General features: G+C 43.2%; 1 protein-coding gene across 1 annotated transcript; it reads right to left on the minus strand.

Moving 5' to 3' along the window:
* Positions 1-9,281: 9,281 nt before the first annotated feature.
* Positions 9,282-15,787, minus strand: LOC112074427 (uncharacterized). Its single transcript, XM_070440530.1, has 3 exons — positions 15,771-15,787; positions 14,593-15,549; positions 9,282-9,629 (listed from the first exon to the last, which is right to left on the minus strand). Exons 1-3 carry the CDS (start codon positions 15,785-15,787, stop codon positions 9,527-9,529), a joined length of 1,077 nt encoding a protein of 358 aa, XP_070296631.1. The 3' UTR covers positions 9,282-9,526.
* Between the last annotated feature and the right edge of the window lie 847 nt (positions 15,788-16,634).

Raw genomic sequence — 16,634 nt, forward strand, 5'->3', positions numbered from 1 at the left:
TCAAATTCGTCATGGAAACCACTCGATATGATTGGTCATCGCCCGCCGCTGGTGATTTGCATAAAGTTGAGAAAAGTGTATTTTTCACCGCCTCCMACGCCACCTTCACACCGCCCAAAGMTCCCCCGCCCTCTCCGCTTCTCACCGCTTTCCTTCCATTGAAATTAATGGGAAGCAGTGTTTAACCGCGCGGCAACCTGTGCTAGTGTATCATGAGRGTAAAATGTCTATGTAATGTATCATTTTAGGCCTAACCATATATGTATCTATGTAATGTATCATTGTAGGCCTAACCATATATGTATCTATGTTAACAATAATAATAATATTAGGGACCACAATGGGAAATAAGTATCTGACTTTAAACGTACTGTGTTATGACGTCCTTATGTAGGTATCATCACCTAGTGCTCCCACTCTCCCTATAAACAAAAATAAACCACTCACAATGCAGTTAACAGATCGTATGCTAGGCTAGCATACACTCAGTCAGAATGCATCTAGCTACAGTTAACAGATCGTATGGTAGGCTAGCAGACCACTCAGTCAGAATGCATCGAGCTACAGTTAACAGATCGATATGTAGGCTAGCAGACCACTCAGTCGAATGCATCTAGCTACAGTTAACAGATCGTATGGTAGGCTAGAGACCACTCATCAGAATGCATCTAGGCTACAGTTAACAATCGATGGTAGGCTAGCAGACACTCAGTCAGAATGCATCAGCTACAGTTAATCAGATCGTATGGTAGGCTAGCAGACCACTCAGTCAGAATGCATCTAGCTACAGTTAACAGATCGTATGGTAGGCTAGCAGACCACTCAGTCAGAATGCATCGAGCTACAGTTAACAGATCGTATGGTAGCGTAGCAGACCATCAGTCTGAATTGCATCTAGTTACATTTAGCAGAATCACTTTAATAAAAACAGCATTTACAGCATTTCTTTACTCGTTTTCCATTCATACAAGAAAAATTAATTTGTCATTTGAATCATATGAATAATTCATTTGAATCAYATGAATAATTCATTTGAATCATATGAATAATTCAAAGTTATGTGAGATCAGATAAAAAGCAGTAAAAATGGCCCAAAAAAATGACAAAGATAGAAAAAGCTTCATATCTTTTTTTTTTACAGGGTGCATTCATTGCTATGCAAAAGAACAATTCATAAAGTCCATCAAAAAGTCCATAGTCACAATCACAGAAGAAGAAAAGTAGAAGTTGAAGAGACATCTTTATCCTCCTCGTAGGTCAAATAAATGAAAGTCAAGACATCTTTTGCCTCCAGTCCTTGTTGCTAAAATGAATGAAAGAGTCATTTAGAAATGAAAGCAGTTCCCTTGGCTTCCTCCTCATTATGGTCCATAATAATCCAAGGAGATATGAGGAGGATAATGTAATGTACAACCTCAAGGAAAGAAAACATGGGGKGCAAATTGCATTGCCATAATAAAACAGTCTAGAACCTTTTCTAGCATGAGAGCTACTTAAAAAATAAAAAATAAAAATGAAACCTTTCGCAATCTACTTTTTGTTATTGCTTTCAAATAGGCACATTCTTCTCATATCTCCCCTGCAACTCTTCCCTGGGTCCTTGGTGTACAACAGATGTGTTTTCTGTCAACATACCTGGTAAAATCATGGCTAATAAACAACTCTAAGGGGGGGACCCTATTAAACTATATTTTGTATTTTCCTGAATTCTGTTTTTTCTGTTTTGGGAGTTTTTTTCTTTTACTATCAATATTACAATGATTCATTGAGAAAACAACGAGGTTCTGAGTACATGTCAATGCTTCAAGCACATCAGAACACCATTTTTGAAGTCTGGAAAACCCCCCCCTTGCCAAATAGATGTTTTTGTGTAATTCCCCTTTAATTCTGCATCTAGCAAGAGAGGAACGTGTCACTCTAGCGATGTTTCTGCTGTTAGGCCTACTGCTGCAACACATCATGGCAGAGTTTGTCAAACAATCGCCACCCAATTGATACATATAATCATTATATACACTGAGTGTACAAAACATTAAGCTCTTGCCATGACATAGACTGACCAGGTGAATCCAGGTGAAAGCTATGAATCCCTTATTGATGTCACTTGATAAATCCACTTCAAATCAGTGTAGATGAAGGCGAGGAGACAGGTTAAAGAAGGATTTTTAAGTCTTGAGACAATCGAGACATGGCAGGTGTATTGGTGCCATTCAGAGGGTGAATGGGCAAGACAAAAGATTTTAATTGGCAGATATTGTGTTACGTTTGRCTTTTTAAGCCAATAGTATCTAACTAGGGGTGGGATAATGTCAAAGTTGCTTTGATTGGATAGTAGCCGGGAGCTTWTTTCAGTTTGCGGAAAAAACACACAAAGATGCACGTACTTTCAGAATTGATTGGCGAGACACCTGGTAGAGACACCTGGTAGAGACACCTGGTAGAGACACCTGGTAGAGCTACCTGGTAGAGCTACCTGGTAGAGACACCTGGTAGAGACACCTGGTAGAGACACCTGGTAGAGACACCTGGTCTAGAATAAACACAGGTAGTAATGGGAAATGTAAGATTAATAAAGTCAATTCTATTGAATTAACACAATGCTTAGCATAATACAGTGCATTCGGAAAGTATTCAGACCCCTTAACTTTTTCCACATTTTGTAACTATACAGCGTTCTGAAATGGATTACAATGTGCTTAGAGTCGTTGTCCTGTTGGTAGGTGAACCTTCGCCCCAGTCTGTGGTCCTGAGCACTCTGGAGCAGGTTTTCATTAAGAATCTCTCTGTACTTTGCTCTGATCAGCTTCCCTCTATCCTGACTAGTCTCTAAGTCCACTGAAAAACATCCCCACAGCATGATGCTGTCACCACCATACTTCACCGTAGGGATGGTGCCAGGTTTCCTCCAGACATGATGCTTGGCATTCAGGCCAAAGAGTTCAATCTTGGTTTCATCAGAYCAGARAATCTTGTTTCTCATGKTCTGAGAGWCTTTAGGTGCCTTTYGGCAAACTCCAAGYGGGCTGTCATGTGCCTTTTACTGAGGAGTGGYTTCYGTCTGGCCACTCYACCATAAAGGCCTGATTGGTGGAGTGCTRCAGAGATGGTTGTCCTTCTGGAAGATTCTCCCATCTCCACAGAGGAACTCTGGAGCCACATCAGAGTGACCATTTGATTCTTGGTCACCTCCCTGACCAAGGCCCTTCTCCCCCGATTGTTTAGTTTTGCCGGCAGCTCTAGGAAGAGTCTTGATAGTTCCAAACTTCTTCCATTTTTAAGAATGATGGAGGCCACTGTGTTCTTGGGGATCTGCAATGCTGCAAAAAAAATGTGGTAACCTTTCCCATATCTGAGCCTCAACACAATCCTGTCTCGGAGCTCTACGGACAATTCCTTTGACCTCATGGCTTGGTTTTTGCTCTGACATGCACTGTCAACTGTCGGACCTTATATAGACAGGAGTGTGCCTTTACAAATCATGTCCAAATCAATTGAATTTACCACAGGTGGACTCCAATGAAGTAGAAACATCTCAAGGTTGATCAATGGAAACAGGATGCACCCGAGCTCAATTTCGAGTCTCATAGCAAAGGGTCTGAATACTTATGTAAATAAGGTATTTTTTGTTTTTATAAATTTGCAAACATTTTTAAAAACCTGTTTTTGCTTTGTCATTATGGAGTATTGTGTGTAGATTAATGAGGAAAAAATGTATTTAATCCATTTTAGAATAAGGCTGTAACGTAACAAAATGTGGAAATTGTCCATGGGTCTGAATACTTTACAAATGCATTGTATATGTTTTCCCTTTCTGTAATACACATGATTTCCAGTGTTCTATGTGACTCATCTGTTCTATGTGGGACTCGTCTGTTCTATGTGGGACTCAGTCTGTTCTGTGTGGGACTCGTCTGTTCTTTGTGGGACTCGTCTGTTCTATGTGGGACTCGTCTGTTCGATGTGGGACTCGTCTGTTCGATGTGGGACTCGTCTGTTCTATGTGGGACTCGTATGTTCTATGTGGAACTCGTCTGTTCTTTGTGGGACTCGTCTGTTCTATGTCGGACTCGTCTGTTCTATGTGGGATTTGTCTGTTCTATGTCGGACTCGTCTGTTCTATGTGGGACTCGTCTGTTCGATGTGAGACTCGTCTGTTCTATGTGGGACTCTCATCTGTTCTATTTGTGACTCTAGACTCAAAGCTGTATGCTATGTAATCAACTGACATCTGTTGACAGTGATCGTTGTCAGACTGGAGGTACGCTGAGCCCGAGGGCACTCTGATAATGTATCTGTGTGACATGGTGGGATCCTGAAGCCACTGATGTTGTGACGTCCTCCCAGCCTCTCGTGTTTACAGAACATTCGGTATCGTCTGATTAACATAGACGTGCCTTCTCAGAGAAAGCCCGTTCGAAAAAAAAGTCTATGCACCCATGCTGTGGTCTCCCCCGTTGCAAAGTTTCAGATTAGACGTTGTCAACGACTGTTCATGTCTTTCAGCTGGAAACCTCCTATTACACAGGTGTCGGTGTTCAATGTTCAGTACCCATCACTGAGAAGCTGGACCACATCACAGACCACAACACAAACGGGTTCAACTGAACATCATCATTATAAAGTAAAACGTCATCATTGTTGAGTCATACATTGTTGAGTCATACTGCTGCTGTGCCAGTGTCAACAACAGGTCACATGTAACACAAACCACACACGCTGTAAGCTGCTCATATCACAGCTATTTGGTCAAGAAGTTGGAAGCATCACGTCACAAGAAGTTCTACTGAAGGAACTCTGCATTTTTCACAGTAATAATCCATAGAATTTTCAAGAGAAGTGCAATTTAAAAAAAATTAAAAATAAAATTGTGCTCAACTACAGTAGGGACATGTACAGAATTAAACAACTAGTCAACCATTGATCATTTAACCTGAGGGAAATATTGGTTTTGCTTTGTTTGAATTGATTGTTGTTGTCATGCAGCTTGGTTGTAAATACAAAATGGAGGAAGCAGAAAAGCTATTTTTAGTTAGTCCGGAGACAAGCATGGCAGCATTTGAGAGGAATAAAGAGATTAAAATTCAGCCTAGCCTGGCGAGATCCAGACATAATTCAGCTCCGTTCCACATGAAGGGATCCGGTCTGGATTTAGATGCAACTGGTGTATGTCACAATACCATATTTATTAAAACTTTTTTTTTTTTTTTTAAACCTGAATGGGGTCCACTCTTAAGTCCTTGAACAAAGATCGATTGCTTTAGTAGCTACTGTATAGCACAATATCTCTTTTAGAAAAGTGTCTAGGCATAGGTGAGAATACAGCATGGAAAGCAATATTTAATATTTTCAGGAAAATACTGAACAGAAATGTATGTATTGCTGTCTATGGGTTATGGGAATGTTGGACAGGGTAGCCTACATTGAGTTTAGCCTGGTGCCACATCTGTTTATGATTTTGCCTACTTGTCATTGGCTGAACATGAAAATGTTTGGCATGACAATTCCATTAGGTGTTGGCAGGAGAGCAGAATCAGGCTAAATAGACTGGCTCCCAGGCTAAACAGACTGGCTCCCAGGCTAAACAGACTGGCTACCAGGCTAAACAGACTGGCTACCAGGCTAAATAGACTGGCTCCCAGGCTACAGTGACTTGATTTATACCTGACTGCATTAGAAGTATGATGGACAAGGACTTAAACAGGAAAAATTCAAGAGGACAGCATCGATTTGATGTTATGGATGACGTTAGATTTACCAGTAATACTTATCATAGATTTGATGTTATGGATGAAGTTAGATTTACCAGTAATACTTATCCGTTCCAGTGTTTTGGTCTGAGGATGGTCAATACCTGATTTCATATTTAATCTGGCTGGTCTCATGGTTCAATTCATATCAATTCATGGAAAACTTAACGCAGTACAAAAACATAATAGAATGTTTGCAGTAATAACCCCCCCCATGTTGTATTTTTTGTTCAAAAAAACATTTCTAAATATTCTCATTCTGATCACAAATCACATTCCCTTCATACCTCTCCACTACAACAGCCAGGAAGTACGGGACAAAGAAATGATTGTGTAAATCAAATATTACATTTTCTATCTGAGTTTTTCCCCAGTTGTTTTAAAGAACTCACTGAGTTTCAAAGAACAGGACATCAATTGAACAATAGGACATGATCAATTGAAAGATCCACGTTATAACGCTCTAAACATTTAAAAAGTCATTTGTGATTGAGCATATGCAGTGTTTACCACATTGCCTTTATAAGGTGCATAGCCGAATCTGAGCTGTCGTTTGCATGGCTTTATATGGGGCAGCAGGTATCATAGCAAGTAGGAGCGTTGGACCGGTTAACCGAAAGGTCGCTGGTTCGAATATCCGAGCCAAATAGATTAAAAATATGTCGATGTGCCCTTGAGCAAGGCACTTAACCCCTAATTGCTCCTGTAAATTGCTCTGGATAAGAGCGTCTGCTAAATGACCAACATTTTTAAATTAGGTTTATCCTCCTTTACCCAAGTGTCTCTGTCCTGCTGCTCGTGATAGATAAGAATATTGTGCTTGTTTTATTCAGTAGAACGCCCGGCTCGCATCTTATTTGGTTAAGGGTTAAAGTTCTGCTTAGCTGAGAAGAGAAATTACGAACGGGTGATCTATGACGTTCTCATTATCTGTGGGCTGTGCTCGGCGGGCCGTGGAAAGAATATAAGCACACTTTSGTGCCACCTATTGGGACACAAGTGCAAGCAGCAGTCTGGAAGAACACAGCGCTTCGTGTTTGAAATGGAGCCAAAGGGATAACATGACTCTTATTTGTCCTGATTATGTGAAGCATCCTACAAGGACTGGCGCTTGCTGCTATTGTGTCCAGCCTGGTCTCATAGACTAGACGTAATATAGTAAATGTAAATCTGAGACACTCARATTAGTATGATATGGAATGTTTGGTATGGTCACATAAGACAGAAAGTAAAAGGATCGGACCCTTTTTTTMAATTTCCGGCTAATGACAAACCCAAATCTAACKGCCCGTAGCTCAGGACCTGAAGCAAGGATATGCATATTCTTGGTACCATTCGAAAGGAAACACTTTGAAGTYTGTGGACATGTGAAATTAATGTAGGAGAATATAACACATTACATCTGGTAAAAGATAATACAAARAAAAAAAAMATGCATTTTTTTTATATATATWTTTTTCTTTCCTCCATCATCTTTGAAACGCAAGAGAAAGACCAAAATGTAGTATTCCAGCTTAGGCATAATTTAGATGTTGACCACTAGATGGCAGCAGTGTACGTGCAAAGTATTAGACTGATTCAATGAACCATTGCATTTCTGTTCAAAATGTTGTCTCAAGACTGCCCAAATGTGCCTAATTGGTTTACTAATACATTTTCAAGTTCATAATTGTGAACTCTCCTCAAACAATAGCATGGTATTATTTCACTGTAATAGCTACTGTAAATTAGACAGTGCAGTTAGATTAACACGAATTTAAACTTTCTGCCAATATCAGATATGTCTATGTCCTGGGAAATGTTCTTGTTACTTACAACCTCATGCTAATCGCATTAGCCTACGTTAGCTCAACCGTCTACAGGACACGATCCTGTAGCGCTTTTAAGGCAAAATCGAATGTAGGGTTGTTGGTCGGGGTGGATGGGTGGGCGTATAACACGAACGTCTAGCAAACCGAAAGTTTTAGCATTTTAGCAACTACTTAGCATGTTAGCTAACCCTTTACCTAACCATAACCCTTTAACTCCTAACCCCTAGCCTAGCTAACATTAGCCACCTAGCTAATATTACTCATAACAAATTGGAATTTGCTTTTCAAATTCGTAATATATTGTAAGAATTGCAATTCGTAACATATCATACGAAATGGATGACGGACATCAAAAATTAATACATACCATATGAAACTTAACATGTCATACTAATTGGAGTGTCCTGGATTTACCTTTACTATGTTACGTCTACCCCTGAGTCCAGGTTGTTGTTTGTTATTGAGAGAGCAGTGTGCTAGAGGGAGCTGGTATTGTTTTATTGTTTCTTGTGGACAAACAACTGACTAAACCTCATCGCTGACATAAAAGCCCCCCCCCCCTTCGTTTTGTCTGTCTGACATAGAAATGTGATTATAGACTGCAGATCTAGACTGAGATCAATCAGTGTATCGGAGTTAACACAGACATCTCGTTCCCATTCCCTAACCAACCTGATTCGTAGTACTGTAGGGTCTGTGTGACAAGATATGGGTGTGCTTTCTGTTTGGTTAGTCTTGTGTGTATTTATCTATTTGTTGTCCCTACTAAGACCTGGAATTCTATGTGGATGATGATGATGATGAAGATGGTTCACTTAGAGAAATTCCGTATTTCTGTAACAGTTGAGGAACATGTAAATACTGTCCGTGACCGTGTTCCATTTCAACTTCCTTTACCTGGATTAGTTGTATAAACTACTGTACAGCAATGTTCAGCTGGACTATATTTCTACCAGAGACTGATTGAAGTGCTAGACTCTTTTCAAGCACCGTTTCATTGATCATCAGAGGCAATGCATGATCCGACTTTGATGATGCAATGCAAAGAAAAGCTCCCTTAGGGGGAGATAAAAAAACAACGACTTCTCTTTTGAGTTCTAGAAGAATGTCACATTCTTCTATCGTTCTCTCCCCCAAAAAATGTGCAGAAAAAATACAAATATTGTGTAAATAAATGTCCTTCATATTTTCCTTTTTGTACGGAGGTCCATGAAGTTGCTCTACAATATGACTGTGTATCATTCAGTCAGTAACATGTCTGTTTGTTGTTGTTAGACCAGTGTACCCGGGGTAGGCAGGTCACCTCTGTTTATTGTTGTTAGACCAGTGTATCCCGGGTAGGCAGGTCACCTCTGTTTGTTAGACCAGTGTACCCGGGTTAGGCAGGTCACCTCTGGTTGTTAGACCAGTGTACCCGGTAGCAGGTCACCTCTGGTTGTAGACCAGTGTATCCGGGGTAGACAGGTCACCTCTGGTTGTTAGACCAGTGTACCCGGGGTAGGCAAGTCACCTCTGGTGTTAGACCAGTGTACCCGGGGTAGGCAGGTCACCTCTGTTTGTTGTTGTTAGACCAGTGTACCCGGGGTAGGCAGGTCACCTCTGTTTGTTGTTGTTAGACCAGTGTACCCGGGGTAGGCAGGTCACCTCTGTTTGTTGTTGTTAGACCAGTGTATCCGGGGTAGGCAGATCACCCTGTTTATTGTTGTTAGACCAGTGACCCGGGGTAGACAGGTCACCTCTGGTTGTTAGACCAGTGTATCCCGGGGTAGGCAGGTCACCTCTGGTTGTTAGACCAGTGTACCCGGGGTAGGCAGGTCACCTCTGTTTGTTGTTGTTAGACCAGTGTACCCGGGTAGGCAGGTCACCTCTGTTTGTTGTTGTTAGACCAGTGTATCCGGGGTAGGCAGATCACCTCTGTTTATTGTTGTTAGACCAGTGTACCCGGGGTAGACAGGTCACCTCTGGTTGTTAGACCAGTGTACCCGGGGTAGGCAGGTCACCTCTGTCAGTGCTGGGTTCTTTCAGGGTCAGCTCCTGCATCTGGGATGGGAAGGACTCCTGATACAGAGACCTGAGAAGAGAGAGAGAGAGAGAGTTTCAAGTTTCAATGTCACGTGCAAAAGTACAGTGAAAAGCCGTTCAGCTCTAAACCCAACAATGGACTAATCAATAACAATGTAGCACTAAAAATAACAATGTTGAACAACACACAATAAATATAAATAAGAAAAACACAAGAAAGTAACAGTACTGTATACAGGGTCAGCATACTATATACAGGGTCAGCATACTATATACAGGGTCAGCATACTGTATACAGGGTCAGCATACTGTATACAGGGTCAGTATACTATATACAGGGTCAGCATACTATATACAGGGTCAGCATACCATATACAGGGTCAGCATACTATATACAGGGTCAGCATACCATATACAGGGTCAGCATACTGTATACAGGGTCAGCATACTGTATACGGGGTCAGTATACTGTATACAGGGTCAGCATACTATATACAGGGTCAGCATACTATATACAGGGTCAGCATACCGTATACAGGGTCAGCATACTATATATTTTACTGTCGTAGCTGACAGTCGTAGCTGACTGTATATATTTTACTGTCGTAGCTGACTGTATATATACGGTTGAGTCGTCGGTGTACAAAGACACACAGGTTTTATTCAAGGTCAGTGGAAGGTCATTAGTCAAAACAGAAAACAATAATGGTCCTAGCTGGCTGCCCTGCGGTATACCACACTCAACCATATTTGCATTAAAGATGGCTTCCATTAAAGAAACCCCTATTAGATAGTTATCTATCTAAGGCAGAGGATGGAAATACAAAATAAATCAAATGTTTTTTTCAGCAATAGGTTATGATCAAATATATGAAACGCTGCACTGAAATGTAACAAAACGGCTCACAATTTTATTATCAATTTCTTTCAACCAATCATCAGTCATTTGTGTCAGTGCAGTACATGTTGACTGCCCCTTCTCTATAAGCATGCTGAAAGTCTGTTAATTTGTTTTTCCAAAAGTTTGCTAAGCACCGGTAAAAAGCACGGGTAAAAAGCTGATTGGTCRGCTGTTTGAACCTGTGCTTTGTTATTCTTGGGTAGCGGAATGACCTTCGCCTCCCTCCGAGCCTGAGGGTACACACCGTCTTCTAGGCTTAAATTGAAGATGTGGCAAACAGTATTCCGCGAYCAACTTCAGCAATTTACCATCCAGGTTGTCGGTACAAGGTGACTCGTCCTTACTTGTCCCTTTGGCTCATCCCTCTCAGCCATACAGTTTTTCAATTCATCCTCTATCCATGGAGATTTGGAAGTTCTCATTTTTTAATTTACCTTTATTTTAACTAGGCAAGTCAGTTAATTAAGAACTAATTCTTATTTTCAATGACGGCCTAGGAACAGTGGGTTAACTGCCTTGTTCAGGGGCAGAACGGACAGATTTTTACCTTGTCAGCTCAGGGATTCGATCCAGCAACCTTTTCGGTTACTGGCCCAACGCTCGGGGATAGTCAGTTTCTTGATGGGTGCATCTCTATCAGTAACCGGAAGAAGCAGTTTCATAAATGCTTCAAAGTGCGTTGTCAAGTCGTTCCTCATTACACATCAGAACAACTTTATATTTTCCACATCTTCGACATAAAAATCATCGCAAAACTTCTTGTATGATCGCTTATACACAATTTTAGGACCCATCTTTTAACTTAGTTTTTTCTAGACATGGATATTATAATCACTACATCTGATGGATGTGGACACGGATTTAGAGCAGATTTCTGCTGCATTAGTAAACATGTGGTCAATACACGTGATGATTAGTCCGTTCTGTTTGTAAATACCCTGGCAGGTTGACTGATAACCTGAACCAGGTTACAGTTTGAAGCTTCTTTTTTTGTGGAACAGCTGGTTGACAACCAGTTCAATAGTTAGGTCACCCAGAAAATATTGCTCTCTGTTCATATTTCATCATCGAGCATTTCACACATGTAGTTCAAATACAGACTTTTAGCACTTGGAGGTTATTGGAGCACTTTTTATATTCTATACCCAATATAGATACTACTACACCGTCAAAGGAATGATCAAATATGTTTCTGAGACGGCCTAGAATATTAATGTTTTCAGGTGTTAGTAACTTGTCATGCACCTTGTTTCTCAGGCTACATATTTAATATGGGTTATTTTTTTTGTCCTTTTTCTGGATTGCTGTTTGTTGTTTTTAGTGCTATTCTGAGAGGCTGATCCGAGTAGACGTGCCAGAGCAATGGTACCGAGTGGGCTTCTTCCCTAAGGCAGACAGTTTCAGTGGAAACAGTGGAATTCAATTCTATAGGCATATGATTATTGCTGACAATACCCTTGGCGCTAACAGCCAAAGGAACATAGATTAGGTTAATTACATTGACTGCACTTCTATTTCTCCGGGATGTAATACGATATAATAGGATTTCCATGTCCTCTGTTGTCTTATTATGAGAGGAGGACTAGAGCACTACAAACTCACACCGTCAAGTGCTCTTCAGCCAGTTCGCTATGTTGATGGAGATCATTCTGGAACCCCTGTGATTCGGGTGGAATCCAGTCTCTTATCAGCAGTTCGCTATGTTGATGGAGATCATTCTGGAACCCCTGTGATTCGGGTGAATCCAGTCTCTTCAGCAGTTCGCTATGGTGATGGAGATCATTCTGGAACCCCTGTGATTCGGTGAATCCAGTCTCTTCAGCAGTTCGCTATGTTGATGGAGATCATTCTGGAACCCCTGTGTTCGGGTGAATCGAGTCTCCTTAAGCAAGTTCGCTATGTTGATGGAGATCATTCTGGAACCCCTGTGATTCGGGTGAATCCAGTCTCTTCAGCAGTTCGCTATGTTGATGGAGATCATTCTGGAACCCCTGTGGTTCGGGTGAATCCAGTCTCTTTTAAAGACTGGTTGCTCCCACAGCAAGTCAAAAATGTCACAAAAGGAGACATTCCTGTCTTTACAAAAGTTTCTTCAGGAAACTCGTCTAAGTCAGCGAGGCGACTGTAACGTTCCAAATCCCTTCAATAACACGGCAGGGGACCAGAGATGATTATATTCTTCCCTGTGCCAACAAAGACGTTCAAGAGAATGTTGTAGTCTTTCTTCAGTTCCTCGTCGTAACCACTAACTGTTGTGCTGTTTTAGCAGAAATCCGGGGCATAAACTTGCGGTCCCAGCTGAAAAAAGCTAACCCACAGCTATCAGAACTTCAACTTTGATTAAAAAAAAAACGATTTCATAAAATACAAAAGGTCCTCTCAGATAGTCCGTGTAGACATTTTGTTAGTTATTTAGCAGTCTTATGGTTTTGGGATAGAAGCTGTTCAGGAACTAATTGGTGTCAGACTTGTGGCTCCGGTACCGCTTGCCGTGTGGAAGCAGAGAGAACAATCTATGTCTTGGGTGGCTGGAGTCTTTAATGATTTTACGGGTCTTGTTGTATTCCTTCCTTTCACACCGCCTGATGTAGAGGTGCTGGATGGCAGGGAGCTCGGCCCCAGTGATGTACTGGGCTATCCACACCTCCCTCTGTAGGGAGGACTTCTGGTACTTGTTCCTGTCCTCAGCCGTAGCCTCGGGGTTGTCTACGATAGCTCTGTGTGCATTAGCCAGMAGCATACCACCCTGCATACCACTGCTGGCTTGCTTCTGAAGCTAAGCAGGGTTGGTCCTGGTCAGTCCCTGGATGGGAGACCAGGTGCTGCTGGAAGTGGTGTTGGAGGGCCAGTAGGAGGCACTCTTTCCTCTGGTCTAAACAAAGATCCCAATGCCCCAGGGCAGTGATTGGGGACACTGCTCTGTGTAGGGTGCCGTCTTTCGGATGGGACGTTAAACGGGTGTCCTGACTCTCTGAGGTCGATTATAAGATCCCATGGCACTTATCGTAAGAGTAGGGGTGTTAACCCGGTTCTCTGTAATTCCCAATCTGGCCCTCAACCATCACGTCACCTAATAATCCCCAGTTTACAATTGGCTCATTCATCCCCCTCCTCTCCCCTGTAACTATTCCCCAGGTCGTTGCTGCAAATGAGAACGTGTTCTCAGTCAACTTACCTGGTAAAAATAACGGTTAAAATAAAAAAATAAAAAATTAGCCCTGTCCTTTAGTTTAGCACCAACCTCAGTGGTAATCCAGGGCTTTTGATTGGGGAAGCAGCGAAACTTCACCGTGGGACAACGTCGCCGAGGCATTTCCTTATGAAACCGGTGATGGAGGTGGTTAGCTCGTCGATGTTATCTGGAGAGTCTGGGAACATATTCCAGTCAGAATCTCAACTGAGTGTGTCACGGGTACTTCCTGTTTGAACTTCTGCTTGTAAACAGGAAGCATGAGTATATAGTCAGGATCTGATTTGCCGAATGGTGCACGAGGGAGGGCCTTGTAGGGTAACAGTGGTCTAAGACTTTACTACCCCTAGTGGCGAAGGACACGTGTTGATGGTAGTTGGGCATCACGTGTCTTAATGACGYGGAATTAAAATCGCCGGCGACAAAAAAACACAGCCTCCGGATGTAAGTTTTCCTGCTTGTTTATAGCCTCGTCCATTTGCTTAGGTGCCAGCTTGTTATATTTCTTGTCCTGAGGTGGAATGTATCCAACAGTCACGATACCAGATGAAAAGTCCCCCGGGAAGGTAGACGGGTCAGCATTTGACCATCAGGTATTCCAACACGGGTCAACAATGGCTCGAGTYAGCACACTATTTRTTGTTGACGAAGAGGCAAAACCCTCCTCTCCTCTCTCATTTCCCTGACCGCCCTGTCCGCTCGGCGAATGGAAAAGAGAGCGAGATAAATAAAAGGAAATKAAAATCCTAATAATAATAATAAAAATGTTAAATGTCAATAATATTTATGACTTACTATTGTAATAAAGTGCCTCTGGCAGCAAACGGAGGACGACAACAGAGAGACAGAACATTAGAGCGTACACACTGACTTACGACAACCACTCAGACATAGCATACTGTACATACCAACCACACCTACCTGCCATGTAGCGGATGCCCGTGGAAGGTCTGTGACTGTGGCAGGTGGCAGGGAGGATAGTCTCTGTCTCGGTCTCCCTGGTAGATCTGGGGCTGGTGTGGGAGCTGCTGAGGGTGTGACCCGTGCAGGGAGTTCGTGGTACGCCTCCTGGGGGACCCCCTGTTGTCCTGCCCCTGTACCTTCCCCCCCACCGCCACTCCACCCAGGCTGTTCCTCAGGTACCAGTCCCTCAGGCCCTCCAGAGCCAGGGCCTTGTGCAGGCTGCGGATCGGGTCGTCTGGGGTGACGGAGTCAGAGTACTGGGGTGGTCCGAGCTGGTGGTTGTGGTTGAGATTGAGACCGGGTCCTGATCCAGACCCATGCTGTTGCTTTTGGGACTCAACCCCAGACCCCTGGTGGGGGTACAGGGCAGCTGTGGAGGTCCCGGTCGAGGAGGAGGAGGTGGGAAGAAGAGGAGGGTCAGAAGAGGAGGAGGTGTAAGAGGAGAAGTGGAGCACCTCCTGCTGGTGGTGCTGGAGAGGGATGAATGGACCACAGGACTTGGTACGGGTTACCTTGACCCGGCGTGGCTCCCCAAGTTTCCCCCGGAGCATCAGGGGGCTGGAGTAGGCTGGCGGGCCCCCAGACACGTGCTGGGGCCCYGGGGGATGTCCCTGGGGGTGGGGGTAGCCGTTGAAGTGAGGAGGAGGAGGTACAGGGACAGAGGAAGGGAACTTTCCATTGCCATGGACCTGTTGGACCTGTCTCTGTTGCTGCTGCTTTCCCCATACATAGTCCATCAGGATATCACTGTAACCCCCGCCTCCCCCTCCTCCTCCCTGCTCATAGGACCCTGACGGGGGGCCAGAGGAGGGGCCAGGGGAGGGGCCGCCGACCTGAGACTGATGAGGAACCACCTGGGCCGCCTCTGGATTGTCTGACCACTGCTTGGTAGTYGTCACTGTGGATATCGCTGACCTGGAAAAGGAAAGAGAAACATTTAAAAAAAAAATGTATTTAAACCATTGAAGAAGAAAAACAGGGAGGAAGAGGAGGAGAAGATGAGGAAGAAGATTCCTTTCTGAGATGCAGACTTCTAGCTCCAGCGTGTGTATATAGCAGCTCACCTGATGTGATGTTGGACACTAGTGGGTTAGGGTTAGTTCTATAAATGAAGGACTCTATATAATCAGATGTGCTTAAGCTGACAACACATCTGCTATGCGGGGTGTTGCTGGTCCGCCGGTTAATGCTAATCTGATTGAATCTAAGCCTAACGACTTCAGCTCACCTTGATGTGGTTTGTGGACACCTGTTGGTTTAGGGTTAGTTGTACAGACTAAGACTTCAGCTCACCTGATTGTGGTTGTGGACACCTGTTTGGTTTAGGGTTTAGTTGTACAGACTAAGACTTCAGCTCACTGATGTGGTTGTGGACACCTGTTGGTTTAGGGTTAGTTGTACAGACTAAGACTTCAGCTCACCTGATGTGGTTGTGGACACTGTTGGTCCGTTGCGAGCTGAGGAGGGGAGTGGTAGGTACACTCCTTCCCTCCATATTGCTTCTGGGAAGAGTGCGACACCCACAGCAAGAGTCTGCGTTAGGACTACAACATACCACAGTCTCAAAACAGGACATATCTAGGAAGTTAGAATGTATGAAACTGGGCCATAGAGAATCTATGGATTAGGAGACAACGTCGTAGGAGACACGTCGCTCTTCCTGGTTAGAATGTATGAAACTGGGCCATAGATTCTGTAGGAGACAACGTCGCTCTTCCTGGTTAGAATGTATGAAACTGGGCCATAGATTCTGTAGGAGACAACGTCGCTCTTCCTGGTTAGAATGTATGAAACTGGGCCATAGATTCTGTAGGAGAACGTCGCTCTTCCTGGTTGAATGTATGAAACTGGGCCATAGATTCTGTAAGGAGACAACGTCGCTCTTCCTGGTTAGAATGTATGAAACTGGGCCATAGATTCTGTAAGGAGACACGTCCGCTCTTCCTGGTTAGAATGTATGAAACTGGGCCATAGATTCTGTAGGAGACACGTCGCTCTTC

The sequence above is a fragment of the Salvelinus sp. IW2-2015 genome, unplaced genomic scaffold (assembly GCF_002910315.2).
Source record: "Salvelinus sp. IW2-2015 unplaced genomic scaffold, ASM291031v2 Un_scaffold2630, whole genome shotgun sequence".
In the NCBI taxonomy this organism is placed as follows: Eukaryota; Metazoa; Chordata; class Actinopteri; order Salmoniformes; family Salmonidae; genus Salvelinus; species Salvelinus sp. IW2-2015.